Raw genomic sequence first — 26787 nt, 5'->3', positions numbered from 1 at the left:
GTTCTTACTATGAGAACATATCACCTCTTCTCCCTGTACTGAACTGTTCTTATGAGACCACATCACCTCTTCTTCCTCTTCTGATTAGTTCTTACTATGAGACCACATCACCTCTTCTCCCTTTACTGATCTGTTCTTATGAGACCACATCACCTCTTCTCACTGTACTGATCTGTTCTAATGAGACCACATCACCTCTTCTCCCTGTACTGATCAGTTTATCTGAGACCACATCACCTCTTCTCCCTGTACTGATCAGTTCGTCTGAGACCACATCACCTCTTCTCACTGTACTGATCTGTTCTTATGAGACCACATCACCTCTTCTCCATGTACTGATCATTTCTTATGAGACCATATCACCTCTTCTCCATCTAGGAGTGCCCTATGATCTCCCCACATCAGTGTTCCCTCCATTCAATTTGACACACATGCACGCATTCTCTTTCTTTTTCTCTTTCTCTTTTTCTTTCTCTCTCTATCGCTCTCGCTGACATCTCCTCCTTCTCCCTTCATCTCTCCACCTCCTCCCTTACTCTGCCCTATGGCAACTGAATTCTAGCGTCTGCCAGCTTGAAACCGTTACAAAAATCCCCCAGCATTCCATTTGTCCTGGCACATTATTGTTTCATTTTTGGAGCGCCTGATGCAGGTACTTAGTACTGCAGGTGCATTTTACCGTGGAGCCAATCGTAGCCTGCGGCATAGTTCTCATGCCTAACATACTCCTGCCCTGCTTGACTAGGGCCAGGGGAACTAGAGAGAGAGAGAGAGCAGGATTTGGCAGATAAAGCGAGAGAGAGGTAGAAAGAGAGAGGGAGAAAAAGGGAGAGAGAGGGATGAAGGGAGCTTTTTGTTTGTGGTTGAGTGCTGTTTTGGCTCCGGGGCTGCTCAGTGTGTGAGCGCGTGTGTATGCGCGCGTGTGTGTGTGTCTGCGCAACCGCTCAGCATTAGCAACAGGAGCTGTAGTTTTGTCTCTCCGGGTGGCATGAATAGCATTCATAATCTCACTCTATCTTTCTTTTTCTCTCACTCTCTTTTTCTCACTCTCTCTTTCTCTCACTATCTCTTGTACTGCAGCTGTTACTCTTTCCCCATCTTCATACTGACCACAATGGAGAGGTAGCATTATCATTACAAGAAGCTCTGAACTTGACATTGTGTGTGTGTGTGTGTGTGTGTGTGTGTGTGTGTTTGTGTGTGTATGTGCCTACATGCGTGTGTACAATATGTTTGTGTGTGAGATGTTGTTGTTACATGAGTGTGTGTCCATGCATACTTGATAGCGAGAGACATTCATGAGAATGCATAATATTTTCTCAACCAGTCTTAATGAGGATTTCTCTCTCTCTCTCTCTCTCTCTCTCTCTCTCTCTCTCTCTCTCTCTCTCTCTCTCTCTCTCTCTCTCTCACACACACTGCTCTCTCTCCCTCTTTCTCTCCCTCTCTCTCTCTCTCTCTCTATCACACACACACACACACACACACACACACACACACACACACTCTTTGTTGCTCGGAGCTTCTTGTAATAAGGCTACCCCTCCTTTGTGTTCAGTATGAAGATGGGGAAAGAGTAACAGCTGCAGTACAGAGGAAAAGGGAGGGAGAAAACACATACAGCCTTGCTATCTCCACATTCCACCTCAAACCTCACAAACACAGCCGAGAGGCAATGGAGGGTATCCAGTCTTGCATTGTTCAGTGTCTGGTTTTAATAATCTGAAGAAGGACAATGTGTCTCCCTGTCAGCTACTGAAGGACCCCTCCTATCTGTCTGTACGGGCAGCTGGCCGCATGCACGGCCATGCGCTATCTCAATGGATGAATCCTCTTCATTCTTTCATTTAGTTACTTCCTCCACATCTTAGCCAAGGGCTATAGACATGAGGTGGAAAACAATAACTGTTTCTTCTTCTTTCTGCTCTGAGAGGAGGCTTGTTGGCGCTATCAGGAGCAAAAGAGGATTGTGGGTGTTTTTATCTTACATCTTTTTCATTTTGGACAGGTGTCCTGTCTAGGTCAGAGATTAGTGCTATCCGCTGACCCCGCCTTTATGTTTTATGTAGAAATATGTTTTCAATTTGGTTAAAATATTTAAATATCTTCTAAACACATACAAGTTGATGATAATGTAAACACCACACACACACACAGAATTCAATTGACTATCCAAAGGACTATGGACAGAAATGAGCTGTTCAGCCATCTTCAGCCATTATGTTAATATGGAGATGCTAATTATTCTGTATTTTCCCTATTCATTTGAACTTTTTGGGCTTCCCAACCAAATTCTCATTGAAAGAAAGTCCAAGCAGAGGTAGATCTGTTCTATGTGTGCGATTTCTATGCTTCCTGTTCTTAAGTTTAGTTTTTGCATCTTTTACTTTAGGTTTTGTACGCTAGCTTCAAACAGCTGACAATACAATATTTTTGGTTATTGAAAAGGTATTTTACGGTGGTTTAGATGGTACAATGACTGCTTATCTAGTTGCATAATCTGAAATTAGGCAAACTTTCAAATTTGAGCAATTAGGAAATGGCGGAGAAATTTCTGCATATTGCACCTTTAAATCAATATCACAAGTACAATTTAATAAAGCTTTCATTATACACAAATGTTTGAGTCGTAATAATGACACAATGATCCTCACTCATCGACAGAGGTCATCTCGACATAAAATCGCCACCTTGCTACACAGTTTTAAGTGGAACTGGGATGCAACTGACGTTTCTAGGGGTTCTATAGTCTATATTCATAGTTCCACGGAGCTGCTGTTCCACTTTCCCATGATACAACCTGCTGAGCAGCCTCTTCTATTTACAGCCTGTACTGGGGCAACTCCAACAAGTCTTGCTGCGGAAACAAAGAAATAAACAAAAAGAAAAACAAACATTTCATAGTGGCTTTTTATGTAGGTTTGTCTGGGGTTTAATGGACACAGTGGCAGATAAAGAGTGGCGTATATGAGATTTTTACAAAATTATGAGTGAGAGAGACAGAGACAGAGACAGAGAGAGAGAGAGAGACAGAGAGAGCAAGAGTGAGACAGAAAGAGAGGGAGAGAGAGAGAGAGAGAGAGAGAGGGAGAATAATACCCATTGAAATGAAACATTCCCTATCTCAACTTTCTCTCTCACACTTCCCCCTCTCTTACTCTTTCTGCCTTCTCTCCACACATTTCTATCTTTATTTCCCCTTTAGCTGTGTGTCTCAGTGACTTCCTGAGAGCAAGCCAGTTTCTATAGTTGGAGATAGTATAGTTGCTGGTGTAGTGTGAGCTCCTTGACAGCGCTCTCTAAGTCTTTCCCAGACCCAATTTGCGGGCCTGTCTCTTCCTATAGTGATTGAGGGCCTGTGCTTGTCAGCCAGGGGGTCCCTCAGGGATCTGTGACGCACCCGTCCTCTTTATCAGACCTGGCTGTAGCAGTCAAGGAGGATTTAGTTAACTGTGAGGTAATACACTCCGCACAGAGAGTGTATATATGTGTGTGTGTGCTTCCTTGTGTGTATTTGTGTATGTGCGCATTTGTGAGATATGAAAGCATCCTTTATGTGAGTGTGTATTAGGGATGTGAATGATTGTGTGGTGTGTGTAGCAGGCAGTAGTTAAATCACCTGTGTGGTGTGTGTAGCAGGCAGTAGTTAAATCACCTGTGTGGTGTGTGTAGCAGGCAGTAGTTAAATCACCTGTGTGGTGTGTGTAGCAGGCAGTAGTTAAATCACCTGTGTGGTGTGTGTAGCAGGCAGTAGTTAAATCACCTGTGTGGTGTGTGTAGCAGGCAGTAGTTAAATCACCTGTGTGGTGTGTGTCTGTGAGCCTCTGTACCTCATTCCAGTCCCCAGTACCCTCCAGAGGAATGAGTGAGTCACGTCCGACGCCAGCACAAGTGGGAAGGCTAATTGTATTTTAATTATGCTGCCATCAAACACACGACTCAGACAGCTGCTTTCCCCCTCATATCCCCTCCTTTACACACACACACACACACACACACACACACACACACACACACACACACACACACACACACACACACACACACACACGAACCAGCGAGGGACCACGTATCCACAGAGCTGTTCATGAAACCAATGGAGTGCAACCGACCTAACATGTCCCTTCTTCTCTTCCTATCACAGCTCCCCCATCGCCGAGTGACCTTCTCCACAGCCAATCAGGCTCAAGACCTGCAGGACCCCTCCCAGCACAGCTACTACGACAGCGGATTGGAGGAATCGGAGACCCCCAGCTCCAAATCGTCATCGGGGCCCCGCATTGGGCCCCTGGCCCTGCCTGAGGACCACTACGAGAGGACCACCCCGGACGGCAGTATCGGAGAGATGGAGCACCCGGAGAACGGTAAGAGCAGGTGGTGTTTCCCCCCACTCTTCCTCTTTTCACCCCCTCCTCTTCATCAATTCATCCTTTCTGGAGTGTGCCCTCTACTGTCCACATATGGACTTGAAGAGTGAACACACTGACACATATAAAAGCAATGGGAGTATGACAAGACATGACATTGGTATATAGACAATAGTAAAAGGACCTCTGACAAGACATGATAAATGTAGATAGACGATAGTAACAGGACCTCTAACAAGACATGACATATAAAGAGACTTGCCAAAACTACAGTTTGTAAACAAAAAATGTGTGTCATGGTTGAAAAAAGAGTTTTAATGACTCCAACCTACGTGTATGTAAACTACTGACTTCAACTATATGTAGATAGACGATAATAACAGGACCTCTGACAAGACATGGCATTGGTAGATAAACAATAGTAAAATTACCTCTGACAAGACATGACATTGGTAGATAGACGATAGTAAAATTACCTCTGACAAGACATGACATTGGTAGATAGACGATAGTAAAATTACCTCTGACAAGACATGACATTGGTAGATAAACGATAGTAAAATTACCTCTGACAAGACATGACATTGGTAGATAGACGATAGTAACAGGACCTCTGACAAGACATGACATTGGTCGATAGATGATAGTAACAGGACCTCTGACAAGACATGACATTGGTCGATAAATAATAGTTAAAGGACCTCTGACAAGACATTACATATATAGATAGACGATAGTATCAGGACCTCTGACAAGACATGACATATATAGATAGATGATAGTAACAGGACCTCTGACAAGACATTACATATATAGATAGACGATAGTAACAGGACCTCTGACAAGACATGACATTGGTGGATAGACAATAGTAAAATGCCCTCTGACAAGACATCTAGAATAGTTATGGCATATAATTGATAGTATAGTCCAATCAACAGTAAATTACTGACATGATGGTTGTTAAAATGAGCATGCCCTGTATCTATAGCTAGACTTTCTGTTTATAAGTATTCGTTTGATTTGATCTATATGTGGTAAGCCTATAGCATATACTTCAAGTGCAATGTGTTATCTCCCAATGCATTTTGCGACTGTATAGTTCCACACAATGAATGCAGACACAACCCCAACACACAGACACTCTCACACACTGTAAACATAAACACATGGGAAACACACGTTGGTATCGTGAACAGAATGGAGGAGAGAAAGAGAGAGAGAGTGACTGGTAAAATTATGTGTGTATCAGACTCACACAGCCAGTGCAACGGCAAGGGAGACGATCCCTGGCCCAAATGGCAAAGCTGTCCTTACCCATCAGAGAGTACTGTGGGCCGCAGGGAGGGGAAACAGGGAGACTCTTTCTTGCTCTCTCTCACTTTCCTCCTCTCTCTCTTTCTCTGTACCTGCGCTGGTAGCACGTATGCCATCTGTAAATACAATTACCCACAGCTGCACTCAGACGACCAGTGGCTAGAGCCACCACCCAGCCCAGCGAAAAGGTAAAAGGAGGAAAAAAGTGAGGGAAAAATTAAAGGAGGAAAATGTCTGTTCCCTGTTACATAGTAAATGAGGTCAGGGTGATGGTGGGTGGCAGAGGGAGGGAAGAGGTGGAGGAGGCATGAAGATTCCTCATGTTGAAGGGGTTTCAAGTTATGAAGATACTGGTGGGGGGGGGGGGGGGGGATCTTCCACTGGGATGGTCAAACTTGTTCTGGCTGCAGGTATTTTCCCAAGGAAGAGTGCACATCTGTTTGGGTCTGTTCGTGTGTATGTGTGTGTGACTGTGACTGTGTGGTGTGCCTGTTCACTTGACAGCAATTACACACAGACTTATGGACGCACTGTCCTTACCAGCTGTGTGCTCTGCACAGAACCGTAACTAGATATCTTTATATATATGTATTTTGATGAGCTGATCTGCATACTGAACAAAGCTGCCGTGGAAACCCTTACTCACACATGTATAAGCTCCCGGAAAGCATATTATCTAGTCGCTTATCCTGTGTGTCCCGCTGGCCCACCTGTCACTAGCCTAACAAAGACCCCGCAAGTGTAAATTGACCCTTACAGAGGTGGTCCGTCTTCAGCCGAGCGATTCCAGAACAGTCCCTGAACCAGCAGACCTCCCCCCGCACTGTATTGTGTTCCCGGATCACACGCCGGCACAATGGAGCTAAGAATAGGAGGCAGAGACGTTCAAATAAAAGCCCTCCCTCCCGCAGCATCGCCCCAGATGTCTATAACAGAGCCCATCCAGGAAGAACAGGCCCCAGCTATAAATACACTCCATCTTTCCAACAGCCTTCTACTCAACATAGGCCATCTAATAGGAGCTATGACGGTTGTCTTAGAGCTATATGGTACCACTCAAATCAAATCAAATTTGATTTTGTTGCATGCGCTGAATACAACCTTGCTGTGAAACGCCCTTAACCAACAATGCAGTTGGAGCTCAAAGCAGAGTTAAGAAAATATTTACTAAATAAACTAAAGTAAGAAATAAAATAAAAAGTAACACAATAACAATAACGAGTTCTTGCACAAGGGGTACGGTACCAAGTCAACAGGTTAGTCGAGGCAATTTGTACGGTACTGTGGGAGAGTAAGTGAATGGGTGCTAATGGGACTGAGGTTTGGGGTGAAGGAGGGAGGAAGTGGCTCTTTCCTGAATTTGTTTAAGTTCCTCCTCTGTGGTGCATGTCTTGCTTCATCAATGTTCCAACTTTATAGTAGGACGATAACACGACATTACTGTGGTATTATTTCAACACACACACACACACGCACGCACACACACACACACGCGCACGCAAACAAGCACGCACGCACATATACACACACACACACACACACACACACACACACACACACACACACACACACACACACACACACACACACACACACACACACACACACACACTCTCTTTCCCCCAAAGAGGACTGCATCATCCTAGTAACACAGAGGTCAGGGCAATAGTTAAAGGAAAATAATGGCTGTATTTCTGGATATGACTAATACCTGCTGTATTTCTGGATATGACTCATGCCTGCTGTATTTCTGAAAATGACTCATACCTGCTGTATTTCTGAAAATGACTGATACCTGCTGTATTTCTGGATAGGACTCATACCTGCTGTATTTCTGGATATGACTCATACTTGCTGTATTTCTGGATATGACTCATACCTGCTGTATTTCTGGATATGACTCATACATGCTGAATTTCTGGATATGAATAATACCGGCTGTATTTCTGGATGTGACTAATACCTGCTGTATTTCTGGATATGACTCTTACCGGCTGTATTTCTGGATATGACTGATACCTGCTGTATTTCTGGATATGACTGATACCTGCTGTATTTCTGGATATGACTGATACCAGCTGTATTTCTGGATATGACTGATACCGGCTGTATTTCTGGATGTGACTCATACCGGCTGTATTTCTGGATATGACTGATACCTGCTGTATTTCTGGATATGACTGATACCTGCTGTATTTCTGGATATGACTGATACCGTCTGTATTTCTGGATATGACTCATACCGGCTGTATATCTGGATATGACTCATACCGGCTGAATTTCTGGATATGACTCATACCGGCTGTATTTCTGGATATGACTGATACCTGCTGTATTTCTGGATATGACTCATACCGGCTGTATTTCTGGATATGACTTATACCTGCTGTATTTCTGGATATGACTCATACCTGCTGTATTTCTGGATATGACTGATACCTGCTGTATTTCTGGATATGACTCATACCGGCTATATTTCTGGATATGACTGATACCTGCTGTATTTCTGGATATGACTGATACCTGCTGTATTTCTGGATATGACTCATACCGGCTGTATTTCTGGATATGACTCATACCTGCTGTATTTCTGGATATGACTGATACCGGCTGTATATCTGGATATTACTGATACTGGCTCATACCGGCTGTATTTCTGGATATGACTGATACCTGCTGTATTTCTGGATATGACTGATACCTGCTGTATTTCTGGAAATGACTCATACCGGCTGTATTTCTGGATATGACTTATACCTGCTGTATTTCTGGATATGACTGATACCTGCTGTATTTCTGGATATGACTGATACCGGCTGTATTTCTGGATATGACTCATACCGGCTGTATTTCTGGAAATGACTGATACCGGCTGTATATCTGGATATGACTAATACTGGCTGTATTTCTGGATATGACTCATACCTGCTGTATTTCTGGAAATGCCTCACACCGCCTGTATTTCTGGATATGACTCATACCGGCTGTATTTCTGGATATGACTGATACCGTCTGTATTTCTGGATATGCCTCATACCGGCTGTATTTCTGGATATGACTGATACCTGCTGTATTTCTGGATATGACTGATACCGTCTGTATTTCTGGATATGACTGATACCAGCTGTATTTCTGGATATGACTAATACTGGCTGTTTTTCTGGATATGACTGATACCTGCTGTATTTCTGGATATGACTCATACCGGCTGTATTTCTGGATATGCCTCATACCGGCTGTATTTCTGGATATGACTCATACCGGCTGTATTTCTGGATATGACTCATACCGGCTGTATTTCTGGATATGCCTCATACCGGCTGTATTTCTGGATATGACTGATACCGTCTGTATTTCTGGATATGACTGATACCTGCTGTATTTCTGGATATGACTCATACTGGCTGTATTTCTGGATATGACTCATACCGGCTGTATTTCTGGATATGACTCATACCGGCTGTATTTCTGGATATGACTGATACCGTCTGTATTTCTGGATATGACTGATACCGGCTGTATTTCTGGATATGACTCATACCGGCTGTATTTCTGGATATGACTCATACCGGCTGTATTTCTGGATATGACTCATACCGGCTGTATTTCTGGATATGACTCATACCGGCTGTATTTCTGGATATGACTCATACCGGCTGTATTTCTGGATATGACTCATACCGGCTGTATTTCTGGATATGCCTCATACCGGCTGTATTTCTGGATATGACTCATACCGGCTGTATTTCTGGATATGACTGATACCGTCTGTATTTCTGGATATGCCTCATACCGGCTGTATTTCTGGATATGACTCACACCGGCTGTATTTCTGGATATGACTCATACCGGCTGTATTTCTGGATATGACTGATACCGGCTGTATTTCTGGATATGCCTGATACCGGCTGTATTTCTGGATATGACTGATACCGGCTGTATTTCTGGATATGCCTCATACTGGCTGTATTTCTGGATATGACTCATATCGGCTGTATTTGTATATATTCATCATACTGGCTGTATTTACAGTGCGCTTTGAAAGTATTCAGACCCCTTGAATTTTCCACATTTTGTTGCGTTACAGCCCTATTCAAAAAAAAAATGTTTTTGTTTTTTATTATCTCATCAATCTACACAATACCCCATAATGACAAAGCAAAAACAGGTTTTTATATATTTTTGCAAATGTATTATAAAGAAAAAACAGAAATACATTATTTAAATAAATATTCAGACCCTTTGACATGAGACTTGACATGACATGAGCTCAGGTGCATCCTGTTTCCATTGATCATCCTTGAGCTGTTTCTACAACTTGATTGGAGTCCACCTGTTGTACATTCAGTTGATTGGACATGATTTGGAAAGGCACACACACCTGTCTATATGAGGCCCCACAGTTGACCAAGCCATGAGGTCAAAGGAATTGTCTGTAGTGCTCCGAGACCACCCCTGCCGTAAAGCATGGGGATGTTTTTCAGCATCAGGTACTGGGAGACTAGTCCGGATCGAGGGTATGATGACTGGAGCAAAGTACAAAGAGATCCTTGATGAAAACCTGCTCCAGTGTACTCAGGACCTCAGACTAGGGTGGAGGGTTACCTTCTAACAGGACAACGAATCCAAGCACACAGCCAAGACAGTGCAAGGAATGGCTTCGGGGCCAGTCTTTGAATGTCCTTGAGTGGCCCAGCCAGAGCCCGGACTTGAAGCTGATCGAACATCTCTGGAAAGGCCTGAAAATAGCTGTGCAGCGATGCTCCCCACCCAACCTGACAGAGCTTGAGAGGATCTGCAGAGAAGAATGGGAGAATCTTCACAAATACAGGTGTGCCAAGATTGTTGCGTCATACCCAAGGAGACTCAAGACTGTAATCGCTGCCAAAGGTGCTTCAACAAAGTACTGAGTAAAGGGTCTGAATACTTATGTAAATGTGTAAATTTTCAATACATTTGCAAAACAAATCTAAAAAACTGTTTTGCTTTGTCATTGTGGGTATTGTGTGTAGATTGATGAGGGGGGGAAACATATTGATCAATTTTAGAATAAGGCTGTGATGTAACAAAATGTGGAAAAAGTCAAGGAGTCTGAATGCACTGTATGCATCATACCGGCTGTATGTATTTTGAAAGTTATGTATTTTGAAAGTTATGCATCTTGAAAACTTGATATCCGTCATTGCAAAACGTTTTGGGACTATATCAACAATGGACTAATGACACAAATACCCCCAAAATAATAGTTTCTCATTTGAGAGACCAGCACAATAGCCAGCTAACAAGACCATCACTGTAAAACACTCCCAACGTCCCTAGTCTGTGTCCAGACACTACCCACAGCCTCTTATTCGCCTCTATCTGGTCATCCAGCAGTCCCCGTATACATGGGTTCCTCTTGGCAAGATAATGGAGAGTAATTCCATTACCCCGGGCCTGGATCCCTTGTGTGTTTCCTGCAGACCCCCTCCTCGCCCTCCTAATGTGCTCATTTCCTCCTTCTAATAGGGCTGGGTGTCTGTGGAGCCCCTGGGAAAATGAGGGAGAAAGAGTACAGGTGTAGGATCATAATTTGATGCCGAGGATTTTCCAGCACAACAGGAAAGGCAAACCTATAGTGTATCCAAGGTCTAAAAAGGCTTCTAAAGATGTCCATTTACTATAATCCACATAATAATTCACATTTCCTGCTACTGTAGGAATATTTTCCAGCTGTAGCGAACTAGCTCAAATTAAGATCCTGCATCTGTAGGAGAGGAGAGGGAGGGAGAATGGGAGACGGTGAAAGGCAATGTGGTTTGGTGCAATGAGATGGGGGGATAGAGAGAGAGTCTTCATGGAAAGGTAATAAAAAGAGGGAGAATGATGGGTGCTGTTGTCTCTATCATATAGGTCATCTCAGTGAGAGGAGGCTGGTTGGAGGAGCTATAGGAGGACGGGCTGATTGTAATGGCTGGAATGGAATAAATGGAACGATACCAAACACATCAAACAAATAGAAACCACATGTTTGACTTTGTTCCATTCTAGCCAATACAATGACCCCATCATCTTATAGCTCATCCCACCACCCTCCTCTGATCTCAGGGTAATGCTTCTTCCAATGGAAAAGCCATGTGTACAGTGTGAGGGCATAGAGCAGGGGTATTCAAGTCTTACCCTGCGAGGTCTGGACTACTGCTGATTTTCATTAATTGCACCCATTTGGTGTCCCAGGTCTAAATTAGTCCCTGATTACAGGGGAACTATGGGGAGAAAAAAAGCAGTGGAACTGGCTTCGAGGTCCAGAGTTGAATATGAGTGTAGAGTGTTACGGAGCTATAGGGGGATATGGCTATCAGGAAGCTGTTTGCTTGGGATTATAACTCCCAATCCAATAAAATCATTACTAGTGTTCAGAAACACTGGCTTCTAGGGATGTGATACGAGGGGTTCTATGATGATGGTGATGATGATCACTATGATGATGATCACTATGATGATGGTGGTGATGATGATGACCACTATGATGATGATGATCACTACGATGATGGTGGTGATGATGATAATCACTATAATGATGGTGGTGATGATGATGATCACTATGATGATGATGATGGTGAGATGATCACTATGATGATGGTGATTATGTGATGATCACAATGATGATGGTGGTGATGAGGATCACTATGATTATGGTGGTGGTGGTGATGATGATGATCATGATGATGATGATGATCACTATGATGGTGGTGGTGATGATGATGTTGATGATGGTGGTGATGATGAACATTATGATGAGGAGGTGATGATGATCACTATGATGATGGTGATGGTGATGATGATCACTATGATGTTGTTGGGGATGATCACTATGATGATGATGGTGTTGATGATGATGACTATGATGATGATCACTATGATGATGGTGGTGATGATGATAGTTATCACTATGATGATGAAGTGATGATGCTGATCACTATGATGAAGATGGTTATGATGATGAGGATCACTATGATGATGGTCACCATGATGATGGTGATGATGATGATGATGATGGTGATGATGATGGTCACTATGATGATGGTGGTGATGATGATAGTGATCACTATGATGATGGTGATGATGATGATGATCACTTTGATGATGATGATGATGATCATGATGATGGTGATGATGATAGTGATCACTATGATGTGATCATGATGATGATGGTGATGATGATAGTGATCACTATGATGATGATGATCACTGTGATGATGATGGTCACTGATGATGATGACTATGATGATGATCACTATGATGATGGTGGTGATGATGATAGTGATCACTATGATGATGAAGTGATGATGCTGATCACTATGATGAAGATGGTTATGATGATGAGGATCACTATGATGATGGTCACATGATGATGGTGATGATGATGATGATGATGGTGATGATGATGGTCACTGATGATGATGACTATGATGATGATCACTATGATGATGGTGGTGATGATGATAGTGATCACTATGATGATGGTAATGATGATGATCACTATGATGATGATGATGATGATCATGATGATGATGGTGATGATGATAGTGATCACTATGATGATGATGATCACTGTGATGATGATGATCACTGTGAAGATGATGATACTGATCACTATGATGATGATGGTGTTGATGATCACTATGATGATGGTGGTGATGATGATGATCACTTTGATGATGATGGTGGTGATGATGATGATGACCACTATGATGATGGTGGTGGTGATGATGATGATCACTATGATGATGATGATCACTATGATGATGGTGGTGGTGGTGATGATCACGATGATGATGGTGATGATGATGATGATGATGATGATGATCACTATGATGATGGTGGTGCCGATGATGATGATCACTATGATGATGGTGGTGATGACGATGATCACTATGATGTTGTTGGTGATGATGATGATGATGATGATCACTATGATGATTATGGTTGTGATGATGACGGTCACCCTGATGGTGGTGATGATGATGGTCACTGATGATGATGACTATGATGATGATCACTATGATGATGGTGCTGATGATGATAGTGATCACTATGATGATGATGTGATGATGATGATCACAATGATGAAGATGGTTATGATGATAGTGATCACTATGATGATGATGATCATGGTTGTGGTAATGATGATAATGATCACTATGATGATGATCACGATGATGATGGTGATGATGATAGTGATCACTATGATGATGATGATGATAATGACCACTATGATGATGCTGATCATGGTTGTGGTAATGACAATAATGATCACTATGATGATGGTGGTGATGATGATCACTATGAAGATGATGGTGGTGATGATTAGGATCACTATGATGATGATGTTGGTGATGATGATGATCACTATGATGATGGTGGTGGTGATGATGATCACTATGATGATGATAGTGATGATGATGATGATGATGATGATGATGATGATGATCACTAAGATGATGGTGGTGGTGATGATGATGATCACTATGATGATGGTGATGATGATGATCACTATGATGATGATGTGGTGATGATGATCACTATGATGATGGTGATGAATGATCACTATGATATTGGTGGTGATGATGATGATCACTATGATGATGATGATGATCACTATGATGATGGTGGTGATGATGGTAGTGATTATTATGAGGATGATGGAGGTGATGATGATTATGATCCCATTGATGATGGTGATGATGATGGTCACTGATGATGCTGATGATGATAATGATCACTATGATGATGCTGATCTTGACGGTGATGATGGTGGTGATGATGATGATTCATATGAACCACTTTTTCTTCACTTTGACAATGATGATGAGTATGGTGGTGGTGATGATGGTGATGATGATGATGACGGTGATGATGAATATGGTGATGATGATGATGAATATGGTGGTGATGATGATATGAACCACTATTTCTTCACTTTGACAATGATGACGAGTATGATTATCATGGTGATTGTTCAACACCCCTTCACTTCCTGTGGGCCATGCTTAGAAAACATTTACATCTCCATCTCCAGTACAACATGGAGCGTCCGCCCTGCTCTCTCAATCACATCAGATCTCAATCTTCCCCAGCATCAAGTAGAAATGCATTGAGAGCAGGCAGGGAAGAGGGCAAACCGCCATTCAGATAATTACGTTACATTTGGGAGTAGCTTCATGCATTATCGAAGGGGAGGGCTGGCTGCTGAGTGTCTGTCTGGGCCGCTGTGGTGGTTAGGGATGATTATAAGGCTGCTCAGTGGTCCCCTGTTGGTATGGAGACGATTGCAGCCCTCTTTTGCGACGTGGGGTGGAGAGTCTGTGTGTGTGAGAACTCCGATAGTGCAGATGGTCCTCAGCGATATGCATAGCCATTCTTTCAGACACACTATCCTCATCCCTCAGGCACTGTAAGGTATTGCCACGAGAGAGAGAGACAGAGACACAGAGACACAGAGAGAAAGAGAACTGCACTGTAGTAGGAAGAGGATCACAGACACTGCTGGGTTTCTGACTGGCGGGAGGGGTTGAGAAGGAAAAAAGTGGACGGGGAGAGGAACAGAGAGACCAATTATTTTCTTTATATTCAGTTGATGGGCAATGCTTTTGACATGCATCTGTGCATATGCACGTGTGTGTGTGTGTGTGTGTGTGTGTGTGTGTGTGTGTGTGTGTGTGTGTTGTAATCATACAGTATACCAGCCCATCCCTATCCCAAAGCCCTGCCCCTCTCTCCCAAGCCTCAGCCTTATCTCACGATTGCATCAGCCATACAATAATGGGTCAGAAAACATATGCACACAAACAAACATGCGTACATACAAATGATGTCTTAGGGAGAGAGACACAGGGAGATAAGGGAAAACGTCTTAACCCTTTGACTATCTGTGCCATTGTCAGGAACTGTATCCGAGCACTACTTAAGCGTGTCTCGTGTGATGAGGACGTCACGTAAAATGCCCATTACGCTCTGGTTTGCAGACCAAATTGCCAAATAGCTTCCCGCAGACCGCCTCGCTCTGCCTCCCTCCTTCCAACTTCCTCCCTCCTCCGCCCATCCCCATTGAACCAACACACATCGAGGGAAATCAACTCCATCATTTGTTTCAAATGAGCAAACAGCTACTTTTTTCCGTAACGGTATACAACATCCAATCTGTCCCCAAAAGATTCAATCATCAGCCTTATTTAAGATTGCAAAACACAGGAAGTAGTTTTGATAGTCCCAAAACAAGCCCAGATGGAAGTAGATTTTGTACTATTTTTTGTCGTCAGGAGATGGGAAATGATGCTTTACCAACTGTCTTAACACTCGAACAGCTGAGGCTTTCAGCCTATAAGTATCTGCCAGAGAACGCTGTGGGGCACCCCCTTTAGCAAACACATCAGATTCATCTACTCCTTTGTTATCAACCTAAATATAATGATTGATTGATTGAATGAAGTCATGTCTTGAGAATTATTTGTATATTTTGATTAGTTTTATATCGTATATTTTGACGTGAATAAAATGCATGTAAAGATAGGTTTTATATTATACTGCAGCACATTTTTGACATTTAAAAAAAAACACCACAATGTAATACATTTGATTTGAAGATTTGATTAGTATTTTTTTTAATTTTACCTTTATTTAAGTAGGCAAGTCAGTTAAGAACAAATTCTTATTTTCAATTACAGCCTAGGAACATTGGGCCTGTTCAGGGGCAGAACGACAGATTTGTACCTTGTCAGCTCGGGGATTTGAACTTGCAACCTTTCGGTTACTGCCGCCCAATAATAGAGTTATAGTAAGCAATATGGTCCAGTAACAGCTTCGTTTTACAAAGTAAAGCGTAAAAGAGAATATCGCAAGGCGCGCAGGTCAAATGAATTGCCGTAAACACATGCGCCAACGCTTGATAAATAGTACATAACACAAATATAAAGAATAAAGAAATATTTGTGGAAATGTATGAAAACAAGATTAATGTATTGATTGTACGGGAGACTGTATTGTGCCCTTACCCATACCTTTACACAGGAATCAATCTCCTCTTCTCTCCTCCATTATGCTCCGATATCACAGTCGGCTTCGGTGCCTTGTGTGAGCAAGACCCAAAAATAAATCAGTTGCACTGCACACAGTTTTTATGGGCCTTGTTTCCGTGTACACCTGCCGACCTGGCAATGTTTCTTCTCTTCTCTCCTGGGTGAGCTGTGAGGCACCGGGAGAAGGATGCTTTTTCCCTGTTAAACCTGTTCAGTCTCTCAGGCTTCTGAGGCTCAAAGTCAACATCAGAATCACAGAAAGTCCCCACAATGTCACCAGTTTTCAGGTTTCAGGCTCAATATCTGATTATCCATCCGACTCCAGCTCATCCAAATTCTGTAACATCTGCTATGCTGTAAGCGTCCATTCGTTTGGTTTGGCTTGCCATTTTGACCTACACACGTTGTACATTGTACTTAGTATCTGATTTGAATCTCTCAGAGGGGAGATTAAATACCATTTCCAGCCTTTCTAAATAAAAAAATTAGACTGCCCCAAATTATTCACAATTCCACTATTGTTCTAAAATCAATTACCTTCTTCATCCCACTTATCATTCAGATCATACAACGTCATGTGCACAAATGTCAGTTTCTATCATTCCTACATCCAATTTATTCAGTGTGGAGAGAGACACATTATCACCTGGGTACCAATGTCCTAAAGCTCATTTGTCTTGAGCCCTTAACGTAGTACTAGGTGGAAGAAACAGGTAAACGGCCTTTAAATACCTTTCTGTTTTTGATAAAGAAATTCTGATAACTAAACAATGTTAAATCTGAATATTTAGGAAGAGTCAGGGAAGGAGCAGGACGTTGCTTTCAAAATGGCAGATTTGTTTACAAAATCAAACGTCAGTGGCCGTTGGCCTATGACGGTTTTATTGTTAAAGATATGACAGACAATACTTCCAGGTATTATGTTTAAAAAATGTAACAGTTGCTCCGCATCTTAATTTGTTGTCAACAACATGAAAAAATAAATGCTTTCTCCTTGTTTTCTCATTTCCAGCCGCTTTTCATTGGAAACGAGGGACACTTCCACCTGTCTTCTAAACACTGCCCATCTGATATTATGTACACTACCGTTCAAAGGTTTGGGGTCACGTAGACCTTTTCTTGTTTTCAAAAGAAAAGCACTTTTTTTGTCCATTAAAATAACATCAAATTGATCAGAAATACAGTATAGACATTGTTAATTTTGTAAATGACAGTTTTTGTATGGAATATCTACATAGGCGTAAAGAGGCCCATTATCAGCAACTATCACTCCTGTGTTCCAATGTCACGTTGTGTTAGCTTATCCATGTTTATCATTTTAAAAGGATAATTGATCATTAGAAAACCCTTTTGTAATTATGCTAGCACAGCTAAAAACTGTTGTACTGATTAAAGAAGAAATAAATCTGGTCGTCTTTAGACTAGTTGAGTATCTGGAGCATCGGCATTTGTGGGTTCGATTACAGGCTCAAAATGGCCAGAAAAAAATACCTTTCTTCTGAAATTCGTCTGTCTATTCTTGTTCTGAGAAACGAAGGCTATTATATGTGAGAAATTGCCAAAAAACTGAAGATCTCATACAACTCATTGTACTACTCTCTTCATAGAACAGTGCAAACTGGCTCAAACCAGAATATAAAGGGGAGTGGGAGGCCCCGGTGCACAACTGAGCAAGAGGACAAGTACATTAGAGTGTCTAGAAGTTTCAAAAGTAAAAGTAGAAAGCATTTCAAATTCCTTATATTAAGAAAACCAGGCGGAACCATTTTCTTGTTTTTTTTTTAGCTAGGGGCACACTCCAACACTCAGACATCATTTACAATGAAGCATGAGTTTCGTGAGTCTGCCAGATCAGAGGCAGTAGGGAGGAACATGAATGATTTCTTGGTAAGTGTGTGATTTAGAACGTTTCCTGTCCTGCTAAGCCTTCAAAATGTTACAAGTACTTTTGGGTGTCAGGGAAAATGTATGGAGTAGAAAGTACATCATTTTCTTTAGGAATGTAGTGAAGTTAAAGTAAAAGTTGACCAAAATATAAATAGTAAAGTACAGATACCCCAAAAACTGCTTAAGTAGTACTTTTACGTATTTTTACTTAAGTACTTTACACCACTGTTCAGTTGGTGCGCCTATTCCAGCTGTTGGGAATAGTTGACTGTGTATTTCACTCAACAGTCTGGTCTACCGCACTCAATCCAACATCCTGATAAAAACAACTCCAACATGTTTCCTCTCAACTGAAAAAACGTGTCCTGGGTACATTTTCATCTGGATGTTGGATTGAGCGCACTTTACAAAATTCAGCCTTTCTCTTGTTTTTAAATGTCCACCAACCCTTAAAGGCATTTCCCATGATAAACAATGAACAGACAATCTTTAGGGGATGAACCCCTGAGAGGGAGAGATGGAAGAAGAGAGGAAGGAGCCATTCAGGTCATTAGGTCACAGTGGTGGGCACGTCAGTGGAGCGCAACACCACCATCTGTTCATGTGCCTATTTTGTTGTTTTTTGGTTCCTATGGGGGTCTTTGCTCTTTGACATTTGTCCTGTAAACCCCCTCCATCACGTCCCCTCCTCACTCTCTAAGTCCACAACAAGAGGGAGGAGAGGAAATTGGGGAATGAGGGACTGAGGTAACGAGAGGGGAGAGAAAGGAGTGGGAGGATTGGGATGATGGGTGGACACAGTGTGGGGTGGAGGGAAGACAGGAAGTGGAGCGCTAATCAAAGGCAGGCCACGCCGTGTGGAACCATTCCCACAGAGCACTGCCAACCCATGTTTCCCACAGAGCACTGCCGACCCATGTTTCCCACAGAACACTGCCGAACCATGTTTCCCACAGAGCTGAAGGGCTGCCCTGCCCCTGGCCCTTGTCCCCGCACCACAAAAATGTGTCCCCGCACCACAAAAATGTGTCCCCACAGAACCAATGTTCCCATGGAATGCCACTGTGCAAAGCCCTGTGACTCATATCTTCAGAACAGATGACATGACACATGTTCTCCCAAATTGGAATTTCAGACCTACCAAAATATTCCCTCTCTCTCTTAAACTTAGTTTTCTCACTGTCTCTCACTGTGTCTCTCACTGTCCCTCAATGTGTGTCTGTCTCTCACTGTGTCTCTCTATCTCCATGTGTCTCTCTCTGTCTATCTCTGTTTGTCTCTCTGTCTATCTCTGTGTGTCTCTCTCTGTGTCTCTCTCTCTGTCTATCTCCGTGGGTCTCTCTCTGTCTATCTCTGTGTGTGTCTCTTTGTATATTTCTCTCTCTGTCTTTGTCTCTCCATGTCTATCTCTGTCTCTCTCTGTCTGTATCTGTGTGTCTCTCTGTGTCTCTCTATGTCTATATCTCTCTATATCTCTCTCTTTCTCTGTGTATCTCTGTCTTTCTCCCTTTCCTCTCACTTTCTCATCCTCTCCTCTCCTCTCCTCTCCTCTCCTCTCCTCTCCTCTTCTCTTCTCTTCTCTTCTCTTCTCTTCTCTTCTCTTCTCTTCTCTTCTCCTCTCCTCTCCTCTCCTCTCCTCTTCTCTTCTCTTCTCTTCTCTTCTCTTCTCCTCTACTCTCCTGGGTTGTAGTGGCTGTGTGCCTTCATGTCTCTATCCCACCCTCCAAACCCCACCATCCCTCTGTCCCTCAGCTCTAGGCTCCTTTCTCCCCACTCCCCGCTGCCCCTCAAGGGCTCTCTAGGGCCTGCTCAGGGCGCCTCTCTCCCCTCTCCCTGTCTCCAAATGAGCAGCCTATGATGGGGCTGGCAGTGGGTCAAACCCCAGGCCCCCTGCAGCTGTCAGGGGCTCCCAGCGTAACCACAGCCACAGCTACTTCGTCCTTAGAAGGGCCTGCTGAAGGGAAACTCTCTCTAACACACACATATACATTGGCACAAGCATTTCGCTACACCCGCAAAAACATCTGCTAAATGTGTGTATGTGACCAATAAAATGTGATTTGATAAGTACAGAGGAGCAAGCGGCAAGTGAACACACACACAGAGGCAGACGATGGATATGGCACCATCAAGCCTATTCACAAATAACATTACGTTTGTACACACATACCAGCAGACACAAAATTCACAAGTCTCTCTCTCTCTATTTCTCTCTCTCTCTCTCTCTCACACACACACACACACACACACACACACACACACACACACACACACACACACACACACACACACACACACACACACACACACACACACACACACACACACACGCTATATAATGCTGTAAGCAGTGGCCCACAGCTGTGATAAACACTGTACTGAACTGAGACACTTGCTGGGATATTCTTGCAAGCCAATATCTTTGTAAATGAAGACAACATATCCAGGAGGAAGGGAAGGTGCTTGTGTGTGTGCGTGTCTGTGTGTTTGTGTGTCTCACTGCAGAATCCAACGATGGTCCGTAAACGTCACATTTCTAAGCTTAAGTTTAGGCATTAATTCTGAATGGTTAAGGTAAGAGTTAAGGTAAGGGTTAAGGTAAGGGTTAAGGTAAGGGTTAATGTAAGAGTTCAGGTAAGGGTTAAGGTAAGGGTTAAGGTAAGTGTAAAGGTAAGAATTAAGGTAAGGGTTAAGGTAAGGGTTCAGGTAAGGGTTAAGGTAAGAGTTAAGGTAAGAGTTAAGGTAAGGGTTAAGGTAAGGGTTCAGGTAAGGGTTAAGGTAAGAGTTAACCTGTTGGTACTAGGGGGCAGTATTTTCATTTTTGGAAAAATAACGTTCCCAAATTAAACGGGATATTTTGTCAGGACAAGATGCTAGAATATGCATGTAATTGACAGCTTGGGATAGAAAACACTCTAACGTTTCCAAAACTGTAAAAATATTGTCTGTGAGTATAACAAAACTGATGTTACAGGCGAAAGCCTGAGAAAAGTCCAATCCGGAAGTGACTCATCATGACTCATCATGAAAGCCCTGCGTTCCGATGCGTCCCTATTGAGCTGTGAATGCCCTATCAACCAGATTATGCTTGCTACGTATTCCCCAAGGTGTCTACAGCATTGTGACATAGTTTTACGCATTTATGTTGAAGAATACCCGTAGGCGGCTTCATTGCGCAAGTGGTCACCTGATGCTCCCAGAGAAATTCTTGCGTAAAATACAGAGGTAGCCATTATTCCAATCGCTTCTACTGAGAAACCAATTGTCCCGGTTCATATATTATCGAATAGATATTTGAAAAACACCTTGAGGATTGATTATTAACAAACTTTGCCAAATTTCTGTCGATATTATGGAGCTAATTTTGAATACTTTTCGGGTTGTCGTGACCTCAATTTCCGGTCGATTTCTCAGCCAAACGTGAAGAACAAACGGAGCTATTTCGCCTACAAAAATAATATTTTGGGGAAATATGAACTTTGGCTATCTACCTGTGAGTCTCGTGAGTGAAAACATCCAACGTTCATCAAAGGTAAACGATTTAATTTGATTGCTTTTCTGATTTTCGTGACAAGGTTGCCTGCTGCTAGCATGGCATAATGCTATGCTAGGCTATCGATAAACTTACACAAATGCTTGTCTAGCTTTGGCTGTAAAGCATATTTTGAAAATCTGAGATGACAGGGTGATTAACAAAAGGCTGTGTTCCAATATATTTCACTTGTGATTTTCATGAATAGCAATATTTTCTAGGAAGATTTATGTGTCACTAGAGGTTTTAAGGTAAGGGTGAAGGTAAGAGGTAAGGTAAGGGTTAAGGTAAGGGTTAAGGTAAGGTTTAAGGTAAGGGGAAACCCCCATGAAATGGACAAAAATTAATGGCATCTTGTTGGCATTTGGCGAATCATATACTGTACAAGAACGCAAATACCTCTCAAATGGATGGCAGCTCATCAAAAACATATTGTAACTGGAACATTGCAAATGGCAAATGTCATCAACCAAAAATCCCACTCGCCCCGAGTGTGCTCCACCGTACGATTTTATAATCAAAATGGTCACAAAGTCAGGTCTCAGGGGTGAAATTTTCTAAATCTCAAATGTAAAATCTAAAAAAAACTCATAAAAAGTGATTTTTGGACCATTTTTCAAAATGTTTTTATTTTTTTGTCAATTATACAAATGTAGTAACTTTGTGGACATACATTTGTCTTATTTTAGTGAGTTTGTCCATAAAGCCTACGTTTTGTCCATTTTCCATACACGATCATAGTAAGTCGGCCAGAGCCCAAAAGTCAGTGAACCATGTCCAAATGGCAAAAGAAATGTCCAAATGGCATATAAACTCAGCAAAAATAGAAATGTCCTCTCACTGTCAACTGCGTTTATTTTCAGCAAACTTCTTAGAGATAGGGGGCAGCATTTCTACTTTTTGATAAAAAGCGTGCACAATTTCAACTTCCTGCTACTCATGCCAGGAATATATTAAATGCATATGATTAGTAGGCGTGGATAGAAAACACTCTGAAGTTTCTAAAACTGGTTCAATCATGTCTGTGACTATAACAGAACTTATGTAGCAGGCAAAACCCCAAGGAAAAACTGTTCAGAATAAAAACATTTTTTTCCTCTGACAGTTCCCTCAATTGTCTTTTGCAAGGGAAATTAGATAGCGCCCATTTTACAGTTCCTACGACTTCCACAGGATGTCACCAGTCTTTGGAATTGGGTTGAAGTTAATCATTGGTGCAACGAAGAAGAGGCACATCCTGGAACAACGTTACACTTTTGATAGTTACGCAAGTGGGAAAAAGGAGCATGTTTTGTTTACTTTCTCTATCGAATACAGTTTGCCCCGTCTACAATTTGATTGATTATTAACATTTAAAAATACCTAAAGTTGTATTACAAAAGTAGTTTGAAATATTTTGGCAAAGTTTATAGGCAACTTTTGAAATGTTTTGTAGTGACGTTGTGTTTTGGAAAGCTGTTTTTTTCCGGATCAAACCTGCTTTACTAATGTACATTTTGGGCATACGTGGACGGAATTAATCGAAAAAAAGGACCAATTGTGATGTTTATGGGACATATTGGAGTGCCAACAAAGAAGCTCGTCAAAGGTAATGCATGTTTTATATTTTATTTCAGCGTTTTGTGTAGCGCCGGCTACGCTAATTCATTTGTTTTACAACTCGTTCAGGTGGTTCAGGAGGGGTGCATGCTATCAGATAAAAGCTTCTCATGCTTTCGCCGAAAAGCATTTTTAAAATCTGACATGTTGGCTGGATTCACAATGAGTGTAGCTTTAATTGAGTACCCTGCATGTGTGATTTAATGAAAGTTTGAGTTTGATCGCTTTTTATTTGAATTTGGCGCTATGCATTTCCCCAGGCTATTGGCCACTTGAGACGCTAGCGTCTCACTATCCCTAAGATGTTTTAACATGTGTAAATATTTGTATGAACATAACAAGATTCAACAACTGAGACATAAACTGAACAAGGTCCACGGACATGTGACTAACAGAAATTGAATAATGTGTCCCTGAACAAAGGGGGGGAGGATCAAAATCAAAAGTAACCGTCAGTATCCGGTGTGGCCACCAACTGCGTTAAGTACTGCAGTTCATCTCGTCCTCATAGACTGCACCAGATTTGCCAGTTCTTGCTGTGAGATGTTAACCCACTCTTCCACCAAGGCACCTGCAAGTTCCCAGACATTTCTGGGTGGAATGGCCCTCACCCTCACCATCTGATACAACAGGTCCCAGACGTGCTCAAAGGGATTGAGAACCGGGCTCTTCGCTTGCCATGGCAGAACACTGACATTCCTGTCTTGCAGGAAATCACACACAGAACGAGCAGTGGCTAATGGCAATGTCATGCTGGAGGGTCATGTCAGGATGAGCCTGCAGGAAGGGTACCACATGAGGGAGGAGGATGTCTTCCCTGTAACGCACAGCATTGAGATTGCCTGCAATGACACCAAGCTCAGTCCGATGATGCTGTGACACACCGCCCCAGACCATGTTGGAACCTCCACCTCCAAATCGATCCCGCTCAACAGTAGTACAGGCCTCGGTGTAATGCTCATTCCTTCGACGATAAACGTGAATCCGACCATTAGCCCTGGTGAGTCAAAACCGCGACTCATCAGTGAAGAGTACTTTTTGCCAGTCCTGCCTGGTCCAGCGATGGTGGGTTTGTGCCCATAGGCAACGTTGTTGCCGGTAATGTCTGGTGAGGACCTGCCTTACAACAGGCCTACAAGCCCTCAGTCCAGCCTCTCTCAGGCTATTCCGGACAGTCTGAGCAGTGATGGAGGGATTGTGCATTCCTGGTGTAACTCATGCAGTTGACGTTGCCATCCTGTACCTGTCCCGCAGGTGTGATGTTCGGATGTTCTGATCCAGTGCAGGTGTTGTTACATGTGGTCTGCCACTGCGAGGACGATCAGCTGTCCTTCCTTTTCTCCTTGTAGCGCTGTTTTAGGCGTCTCACAGTACGGACATTGCAATTTATTGCCCTGGCCACATCTGCAGTCCTCATGTCTCCTTGCAGCATGCCTAAGGCACTTTCACACAGATGAGCAGGGACCCTAGGCATCTATCTTTTTTTTCGGAGTCAGTAGAAAGGCCTCTTTAGTGTCCTGAGTTTTCATAACTGTGACCTTAATTTCCTACCGTCTGTAGCTGTTAGTGTCTTAATGACCGTTCCACAGGTGCATGTTCATTAATTGTTTATGGTTCATTGAACAAGCATGGGAAACAGTGTTTAAACCCTTTACAATGAAGATCTGTGAAGTTTTTGGGGATTTTTACGAATTATCTTTGAAAGACATGGTCCTGAAAAAGGGACATTTATTTTTGTTGCTGAGTTTATAAGTATTGACAGTACCAAATCAGGAAGTTATGTCCATTTGCCATATATGATCATTGGAAGTCAGCTTCCAAACCCAAATGTCAGTGATCCATGTCTTAATGGCTAAAGTAATGTCCAAATGGCCTATACTGACCAAATTATATATGTCACTATGTTAATCCCTGAATCAATCTAGATGGTCTATTTGTCATTTTTTATCATAGGAAGTCAGAATTTGTCTTTGGTGTTGATTCAGCATGTCAATTTCATAATGGGAAGTCCTTGTGGATTTGTATTAGCAATGGACAATCAATCTATCCAATTAATTTATGAAGCTATTTTTAAATCAGTTGATGTCACAACTTGTATTAGCAGGAACCCTACTAGGAACCCAACCTAAAATCCCAAACAGCAAGCAATGCAGATGTAGAAGCACGGTGGCTAGGAAAAACTCCCTCGATATGCTGGAACCTAGGAGGAAGCCTAGAGAGGTACCAGGCTCTGAGCAGTGGCTAGTCCTCTTCTGGTTGTGCCAGGTGGAGATTAAAACTTTACATTGCCAAGATGTTTAAACGTTCATAGATGACCAGCAGGGTCAAATACTAATAATCACAGTGGTTGTAGAGGTTACAACAGGTCAACACCTCAGGAGTAAATGTCAGTTGGCTTTTCAAAGTCGATCATTCAGAGTTAGCGACAGCAGGTGCGGTAGAGAGAGTCAAAAACAGCAGGTCCGGGACAAGGCAGAATGTCCGGTGAACAGGTCAGGGTTCCATAACCGCAGGCAGAACAGTTGAAACTGGAGAAGCAGCACGACCAGGTGGACTGGGGACAGCAAGGAGTCATCAGGCCAGGTAGTCCTGAGGCATGGTCCTAGGGCTCAGGTCCTCCGAGAGAACAGAAAGAGAAAGAGAGAGAGAGAGAATTAGAAGAGCATATTTAAATTCACACAGGACATGGGATAAGTACTCCAGATATGACAGACTGTCAACTTGCAGAAGAGCATGTTCACACTGACAATTTAGCATATGTGTAAATGACACTGTCCTATCACTCGTTGGTGTTGATGTCAGCACAAATTGGACATACTCTAATATCCTGAAAAAATGCCCAATTGACTGGCTCGTTGAACTCGGGATGGCCTAGCGGTGATAGTGGTTCCTCTCCATCACTCGTTGGTGTTAATTTCAGCCTGTCCATTTGGTTATAGTAAATCCCTTATTAAATATATTGGAAATGTACACTATCCATTTGCAATATAACATGTACAATGCCAATATATTATACTGCCATAAAGTC

At 42.5% G+C, this 26787-nt stretch overlaps 1 protein-coding gene across 3 annotated transcripts in view; it reads left to right on the top strand.

Annotated features, from left to right (window-relative positions):
* LOC110489032 (protocadherin-1) overlaps window positions 1-26787 on the top strand; it is a 382124-nt gene that overhangs the window by 237441 nt on the left and 117896 nt on the right. For all 3 annotated transcript variants that reach the window (XM_036943184.1, XM_021561580.2, XM_036943185.1), the window contains exon 4: window positions 4145-4364. In XM_036943184.1, coding sequence (XP_036799079.1) covers window positions 4145-4364 — 220 coding nt within the window. The remainder of the gene's footprint in view (window positions 1-4144; window positions 4365-26787) is intronic.

This window comes from Oncorhynchus mykiss, chromosome 14 (assembly GCF_013265735.2).
Source record: "Oncorhynchus mykiss isolate Arlee chromosome 14, USDA_OmykA_1.1, whole genome shotgun sequence".
Lineage (NCBI taxonomy): Eukaryota > Metazoa > Chordata > Actinopteri > Salmoniformes > Salmonidae > Oncorhynchus > Oncorhynchus mykiss.
Note: the sequence above shows the minus strand (reverse complement) of the source record. Positions and strands in the feature narration are given on the sequence as shown.